The sequence below is a fragment of the Cyrtonyx montezumae genome, unplaced genomic scaffold (assembly GCF_038088225.1).
Source record: "Cyrtonyx montezumae isolate F1298 unplaced genomic scaffold, pur_monq_1.0 scaffold_8, whole genome shotgun sequence".
Lineage (NCBI taxonomy): Eukaryota > Metazoa > Chordata > Aves > Galliformes > Odontophoridae > Cyrtonyx > Cyrtonyx montezumae.
In genome coordinates, this window is record NW_027072089.1 from 35,879,987 (window position 1) to 35,888,447 (window position 8,461).

The window sequence follows — 8,461 nt, forward strand, 5'->3', positions numbered from 1 at the left end:
TGCCAGCTTTCACAAAACAAAACTATGGTTATGTCATGGTTTTATGATTTTTGTTATATTATTGATATTCCACATCATAACATCATGTAGTGTATTTTGTATTTGTGCAAAAGAACAATGTAAATGAAATAGCTGTTCAAAAGTCAAACTCCATTCCTTGGCAATATCTCAGTGTTTTTAAGGGCCAATGTGATGTTGTATTTCTAGGTTTCTAAAACAGAAGAGCAATCTTTGTGACTGAAAAATCATGTTCAGCTTCAGAAGCATCCTGGATACCCTGAAGTTCCTGATATTATCCATTCTTTTACTCTTCAAAAGTTTAATCCAATTGATATTTCCTCCATGCAAAAAATCTTTTGCCGGTGAAATAGTGCTCATTACTGGATCTGCAAATGGGATTGGAAGGCAGATTGCCCTAAAGTTTGCTCCTTTGGAAGCAACCTTGGTTCTTTGGGACATTGATGAAGAAGGTAACAAAGAAACAAGCAGATTAGCCAGAAACAATGGAGCTAAACAAGTGTTTGCCTACCACTGCGACTGCAGCAATAGGCAGGAGGTCTATGAACAGGCAGAGAAGGTAAGTAACAGCCTCTGGTTTCTGATTTTCCTTCTTGCTTGTGATTTTCTGCTTATTTTGAACCTGGAATCTTAGAAAATATACATTCAGTAAAGGGAGGTAATCATGTAGGGTGATGACTGCTCTCTTATTGACAAGTAACTTCTAGGTGGAGCTTAAATTATTTTTGTGGTAAAGTAACTGGGTTTAATCTGTTTTGAAGAGACTTAGACAATTCCAGTACTCCTTGTGAAGTGCCAACTTCTTTCATATTAGAAGTGTGGTGTATGGCAGAGATAAACCCTATGAATGAATTTACTAGGCTTATAAATTTCTGTGAGATATCAAGAAACCACAGCAAAAAAAGCAGTGGAACACCGTAAGCAGGGAGATCCCTTTGTAGCCAACTACAAACACCTTATCCCAATCACCCTCTTCTGTCTCCTTCCCTGAACAGCACAGGGGAAGAGGAAATATGAGCTGTGGTCAGTCTCTAATGCTTTAGCTCTGCCACTCCTTCATGGTCACTCCCTTCCCCTGCCCCTGTGTATATCTGGAACTGCAGTTTTCATGCTCAAGGTATTTTTTTACTTCTACTTGTTAGCAGCACTTGGGGGTAGCACCAGTCAGCTTTACATGGGAAAATAATCTCTGTCAGAACTGTTGGTGGTAGAGGTTAAGAACCTCAAGTGGTTTCATAATAATACTTGCACGGTGTGATCAAGGATGAATCTATCCAAATAACACGTCTGCAGAGATGACCACATTCTGGCCTGTGCTGACCCACAGTCCTCAAGGAAGAAGATCTTTGCTCATTATTCAAGCAGTACAGGTCACATTATCCTCACTAGGTGTCTCTTATTATTACTCCTATAGTTACACTCCAGAAAAACAATTCCAATTATTTCAACATTCTTAATATCGAGATCTTAATGTGCTATAATCTCCCAACAAGTTGCAGGATCAGTTGAGCAACCTGTAACCTGCACTTCAAATGTGATACTTGATCCATATTCAAAATGATGCTGCAAATTCTTCCAGAAGATACTGCCATTCTTCCAAAATGCTATTCTTGCAAGGAAGAAAGAAAAAAAAATCACTTAGGTGTTTACCAAGATTAAATGTCTTTTAAAAAATAACATTTTAAATTGGCATTAATTCCCTGTTCCCATAAATGCTGACTGCTGCCTGGACAGATATGCATCAGAAGGATCAGTTTAAGATCATGTAAGTAATATCTCTGTTGGAATTTCCCATTGATGGTGTATATGGTGAAGTGATAAGCGATCTTTGTTCTCAGTTTAACAGAGATTCAAACTGTTCTGTGCACTCAGATAATTCTCAGCCCTTCAGACACATTAACCAGATCAGCCACAGGGCTCACGCTGTACAACTTGCTGTGCCCATATTAACCACGAGAACTCTGATGCATGCAGACTGACCTACTACTAGAAATTCGAGGAGCTCTTTCAGATTACTGAATGAGAGCTAAGGTGTTAAATTATTGTTCATTCTACCTCCATCTTTTAATGTATTTTCATGAATTGAACAGCCAAGTTGGGGCCAGAATTTTGTTTACTTTAAGTAAGGTCTTTTCAGCCAGGAGCATCCTCTACCATTGGAAATACATGTAACTTGTTAGTAATTACAACTAGATATATTCCCATAATGGGAGCTTTTTTTCTAGCAAGCAAATCAGTGTACTGAAGGAACAGATCATAGAATAAACTGATGAAGAAAATGTTTGCAGATTTTTAGAATCAGAAGTGTCCACCTGGGAACTCTGAAGAAAATCTGATATACATTTCATGAGCTATAAATGCGTAGGTGATGTATTGCTTATGGCAGGCTTCAAACCCAAGAGCGAAAAATAGCAAATGTCAATTTTAAGTGAAAGGACACCTAGAGAAAATCGATATAAATGATAATGATAATTTAAAAAAAGAATGAATAGACGTGAATAAATACATAGTGAAGAATAATCAGCTTTAATTTTGTTCCTGCAGGCTCCTGTGGAAACCAGAAGTACTTTGGAAATCAGAAAGCAATTAGAAAACGTGGGGGGGGGCGGGAATATTCATCAGGATATATTAAATACAAAGATAGAGACACCATATCTGGCTCAGGAGAATCCTAAGCTGCAGAATGCAAAAAGCTGTGGAGTGTTCTGGAGGTGATGTTAATGTCCTTGTCCTTTCTTATTGCTTTCCACAGTGAGACAAGGACTGAGAGCCTACACAGACCTTTGATCTGGCACACTAAAACAGATCTTATGTACCTCTACTTCCAGTACAGATATAAATAATTGTAGCTGTCACTAAATGTTTTCATGAATGAAGCACAGGAGGCAACGATACTTTCTAATGCCTTCTGTTCATCTTTTTCCTTTCTTTCTTTTTCCTTTCTTTCATTCAGGTTAGAAGAGAAGTTGGGGACGTTACCATTCTAATCAATAATGCTGGCATACTGGCTGTCAGAAAGTTTCTTGACATTCCAGATGCTGATTTTGAAAAAACCTTAGAAGTCAACTTCCTGTCTCAAGTTTGGGTAACGTATATTTTTCTTTCCCAGCTCTCTGAAGTGCACATTTCAGTCAAATTGGAAGACCCGTTTTGAAAAGGGGTGGGAAGGGCCTCGAGTGGGGAAAACTCATTTTTTAATCCTCCTATTGTTGGACATGCAACACATTGACGGTTTGCCCCACTATCTCTCAGTAATGTTCACAAAAACAATCTGCTAAATGCAAAGCCTTTGTACACCTGTACTGTGAAACAGACTTTCTGTGGTAGCTGTGGCTGAAGCTACTGCTGTGGCTGCTAACTCTTCTATTCCTCATGCTTGCAGGCACAAGAGAGCATTGTCTAACAGTACTAGACTGACTAGTACTTGACTAGTAGCATTCAGGGAGACATAACCATGCTGCCCATGTTGTTGGCAGACCAGGTTGTACTTTATTCCTAGTCAGTGTCTTCTTAATGTACATAGAAAACTGATCTAAATAGTACGTGTTACTATTGCTTTGTTTTCTTTCCTCTGAGGGAATTTGCTGCTCTCTAGGGTCTCAGTTGCCCCTTAGTTTTCTCTGTGAGGGAGTGTTACCCTTGCCCCTCTTGCACTTGTAGTTCTTGTGCCTGAGCTGGCAGCTTGCTTCAAGGAAGTATATAGTGTTGCCAGGAAGCAGACTTTTCAAGGAGCAGGGCCTGTAGCCTGCACACGTCCCCCCTCATGTGTTGACTTCTAGCTCCCTCTTGTGTACCAAACCCTTACTAATAGACGACACGAACCGTGAGGAGCCAGCACGCGGAGAAAACAACAACCCCACAGTTATTAACAACACAATTTTAATGCTGACAGATCTTCAGATGGGCACCTGTCACTCGAATAAATGTTGCCTCTCCTTTATAAATTCTTTCAGAGACTGCAGATCGCTTTGGTTCCTTGTAGAATTATGTTCCGTAAAGAAAATCAGATTGTAAAATCTAACTTGGAATGCAATATTTTTGACACATCTAGCTGTAGTGATATTTTTTATATGTCTCTCAGACTTGCAAGGCCTTTCTTCCTGCTATGATCACCTGCGATCATGGACACCTGGTTAGCACATCCAGTGCAGCAGGACTCACGGGATTCTACAAATCGTCAGGTTGGTGTCAACAAATGCTATTAAAAACTGTGCCTTTGTGACAGTACCTTCTCCTAAATATCTCAGAAATGCTTGGCTTAAGCTGTTTTTATTCACGTATTAACACTCAGGAAGAGCATGCAAATATGAAAGCGATATCTGCAGGTAGTGGTATATCAAAGAGGAAGACGGTGGTACATTGCCCATATGGCATAGGGAACTCACTGCTGATCTTACTAGCTAACTGCAGCCTGTCTTATCTCTGAAGCAGAAGCTTGTACACATGGAGTGGAAGGTAGCCCTGCCTACAGGTTGTCTGACCATTTCTGTTACTAGTTTTTCTGCCAATGGATGTTTGGAGCACTGAGACATATGTGGGTTATACCTGGAACTATACACTCAGCTGGAAAATGTTTTTCAGGTTCAGAAGACACTTGGCAGAATTTTCAATAAAACTCTTTCAAACTATGTTTTAAGCCATGTAACAGCCCCATATTCTCAGCATGGCTGGCTGCTACATCCTTGACATCAGCATGTGTGTGCTGCTCAGACTCGCTCAAGCCTTTCCAACAGTAGTTCTGTGGCTACCCTGTGTGAATGTGATTTTCACATCAATAAGTACATTTTATTTCTTCTCCTAGTTGGCAGTGTCATTCTGGTATATATTTGCCACCTATTAAAATCATGTCCGATTCTATCTTGATAATGGGACACGTCTAGTTTTTATCATGTAACCATAAGGCCTATGACCTGCCTATCCTACTGTATTCTACACAGTAACTGTGCTTGTTTAGATTGTTTCCATCTTCTATGGCTAAGTTCTGAAGAAGAACAAACAGCCTCTGACACTTGCTTTTGAACTTTTAGCTGAAGTGAATTTGATCTATTTTCCCAGACATTTGAAAAAGTCTTAGGAAACTAAATGTATAAATTATATTATACAAAAACAAAGTTCTTAAAGCTCAAAAAACTGCTGAATAGTTTAGGTTGGAGGAAATCTTTGGAGAGCCTTTGATCCAAACCCCCTGATAAAATCAGGCCCAATGTAGGTCACGTTGCAGTGGACCTAGCATAGTCAAGTTTTTATTGTCTCAAAGGAAGAAGATTCCATGTGTTCATCAAGCAATAAAAATCAGACAGGATTCAGTCTTCCCAGGCAAACAAGATGGTATTGTAATTGCAAGGCGACATTGGAAAGAGAAGTAAAGCAGTATTTTTAAGTAGGTTAATTAGGTTTTACTGTACTGTACACTAGAAATAGTTTTTACTGACAAGTAAGCTGTGAAATCAAAGAGTGAAGACCATTCTGAACTAAAACAATGCATGGTTTGCATATGAGTGTCTGGAAGTGCATATAAAATGCAAAGTAAGCCCATCTTAAATCCATCTACAGTTCACTGGAAAAGTCTTCAGGAAATTATTAATCTTGTCCTTTGACACACCTACACCAATCATGGTCAGGGCCATTGGCATGAAGAGCTGGTACCATCGACATGTGTAGCATCCCTAAAATGCTAATTCAAATCTTCTAATTCATAACTAATTTGTGTAAGGATGTAAATAGTATTGCAAAATATTAAATTCTACATATAATACCACAGTGTTTTTGAGATGTTTGGTATGTTTCTTTGTTTCTCCATTTCAGATTATTCTTCTAGTAAATTTGCAATCATTGGAATGATGGAAGCCATTAATTCAGAACTGTATCGTGCAGGAAAACATGGTGTTAAAACCACAATCGTTTGCCCTTATTTTGTGAATACTGAATTAATTAGAGGTATTCAAGTCAAGTAAGTAAAACTTACATTATATATTGTTTCTTAAGTAAAGTCATCACTAGTTACTAGATATGCTGTATACGGTCTCTAGCTATTATAAGGTTGATTTGTTTTTAATTTAGTATTTGGCATACACACAACTGTGTATCTTTGCTAAGAAATCCAAGGTTTGCATACAATTAATAGCTGACATGCATCAGAGACTGCACTTAGTTAGGGATATGTGGCAGTATTTTAGGCAAACTCACTTTTTGGTAGAATGGGCACTGCTGATGTTCTCTGCCCCATGTAATTTGGTACTGTCATTACAATTGTGGCTGCCACGATATTTGTCACTTGTCATTAACAGTGCTCCAGTATTATCAGATACTGTACTTATCTGAGAACAGCTGTGTTATAGGATATATGTTGCTGCATTGTCCCAGTGAAGGGAGAGGCTGCAGGCACTGATTCAGTCATTGCAGCAGTAAAGAGCAAGCAGTCCTGGCTGTATAGCACTCTGTTCATGCACCTACCACTCATCGTCCTGTAGAGGCATGTATTATGCAGAGCTCCTGGCTGGAAACAGGCCCAGTCCTATTTATTTAGCTGCCAACTCAACATCTACAATAGGAAAGAAAGGGCTGAAATCTTATGCGTAGAACATCATAAATCACAGATGAGCTGGAAGTTTTCAATGCCACAGTCAATGGGGGCATTAACTTCAGCAGGGCCTGAGCTGTGCTTGCACAAGTTATTAATCAGTCATGAAAATTTGCAACATCTTTTTTCAGTCTGTTTTGATCGTAGAAGGAACAAGCAAGATTGGAGACTGCTTTCCAGGGCTATTCAAGGGGGGAGAGAGAAATTCTTGCATTAAATGATTTCTGTGTTAGAATACATCTCAAATGTAAAATGTTACAATTCCATAATGCTTTATTTCTTGTTTTACTAGAAACCCAATTTTAGTTCCTGTTTACGAGCCGGAGTATGTAGCCAGCAAGATTGTGGACGCAATTCAGAGGGAAAAGATGTATCTATTCATACCTCCAACTTTACGCTTCTGTGGTTTCAAAACGTAAGAACATGCCTTCTGTCTTCTACTGTTTCTGTCTTTTCTTGCCCATATCCTGCAAATCAGCAAGGAGGTTTAGTTACAGTCCTCCTTTATTTAGCATCCCTGCAGTCAAACCAGCTATATGTACTCAGTTGTGAAGAAACAGTTCTGATAGTTTTTAACAATTTAAGGGGCTAGCATTCCTCTGATACTTTCTTTCTCTGTACTTCTTAAGCTACAGTTTGGTACAGAAATCAAAAATTTCCATGGGATGGTACTCTGGGAGCACTGGCTGGACTAGAACTGTCTGCTTCCAGTAATCACCTCCACCAGTGCTGGGCTTTCCACAAAACTGCTTGCTTTATATTCATTTTCCCCATTTCTAATATGGGAGTTCAAAATGCACTACTGCCAAACATTAGAAATAATGTGCACGTTATGAATTTCTATTAGTACAGCACATCTACTTCACTTTTATTTATTAATTAATTTGTTTATTTTAAGTGAGGCTAACTTGGTGTTTGTCTCATCAGTTTAATTCCAAGAAAAATCATACTGCTCATGAATTCTTACCTGGGGATCTACGACACCTTGGACAAGATCATTGGTCGGAAGAAGAAAGATTGAAAGCACAGTGTTTTCAAAGCCTCAAGTGCCATCGAGCTGACTCTCTCGATAAAATCGACTTTTAGGCGCATTCACTCTTTGACAGAAAAATTGCTTCTTGTATAATCCTTGACATCGCTCATCGTACGGTATAATTCTAAATAATTGTCTTTTAATCACTGATTCGCAGCCACAACCCTCTCTCTCATTTTGTGACAGCTTACTGCTTACATACTTATCTGAGCTCTGAAAAAAAGTAAAACCAGGCAGAGATCCTTGACTTCATTTCTTACTCTTTGAATTCTCAGTTTCTGAGCATAATTTCAAAACACAGGAAAAATAGTGTTCATGCATTAAGAAAAGCCATTAAAAAGTTTTACATCACTCGCATTTTAGGAATATTAGAAGACCTAAACAAGATTTAGAGAACACCCCCTCTCTGGAATCATTCAAGGCCAGGCTGGATGGAGCTTTGAGCAACCTGGTCTAGTGGGAGGTTTCCCTGCCCACAGCAGCGGGTTGGAACTAGATGATCTTAAAGGTCTCTTCCAACCCAAACCATTCTATGGTTCTATGACTCTGTATCATCACTCAGAATAAAGAAAAAACCATACAGAATTGTTTTCAGTAGCCCCACAGAGCTATATCTTACCATTAAGCAACCAAGCCACTTTGCATGGCCTTCAGAGACTGAAACTTCAATGAGATAAGCTGTTTGTTAGTGTGAAATTTGTGAATTGCAGGAAATATAGTTTAGGTAAAAAGAATAGCACATGACTGGCACAGTTATGGGCTGGCTCTTGAGCAAAATCTCTTCTTGCAGCTAGAGGGAAGTCACACCCATCTCCTTCAGCCATCTCTCC

The 8,461-nt window shown here is 39.1% G+C and overlaps 1 protein-coding gene across 1 annotated transcript; it reads left to right on the forward strand.

The window, feature by feature from the left end:
* Positions 1-247: 247 nt before the first annotated feature.
* SDR16C5 (short chain dehydrogenase/reductase family 16C member 5) lies at positions 248-7,619 on the forward strand. Its single transcript, XM_065752558.1, has 6 exons — positions 248-577; positions 2,972-3,103; positions 4,100-4,199; positions 5,824-5,968; positions 6,891-7,013; positions 7,526-7,619. Exons 1-6 carry the CDS (start codon positions 248-250, stop codon positions 7,617-7,619), a joined length of 924 nt encoding a protein of 307 aa, XP_065608630.1.
* The last annotated feature ends 842 nt before the right edge of the window (positions 7,620-8,461 follow it).

Coding starts and splice junctions, on each gene's coding strand:
- SDR16C5 (XM_065752558.1), top strand. CDS start 248: ATGTTCAGCTTCAGAAGCATCCTGGATACCCTGAAGTTCCTGATATTA. Junction 578..2,971: donor TCTATGAACAGGCAGAGAAG/GTAAGTAACAGC, acceptor TCTTTCATTCAG/GTTAGAAGAGAAGTTGGGGA. Junction 5,969..6,890: donor ATTAGAGGTATTCAAGTCAA/GTAAGTAAAACT, acceptor TTGTTTTACTAG/AAACCCAATTTTAGTTCCTG.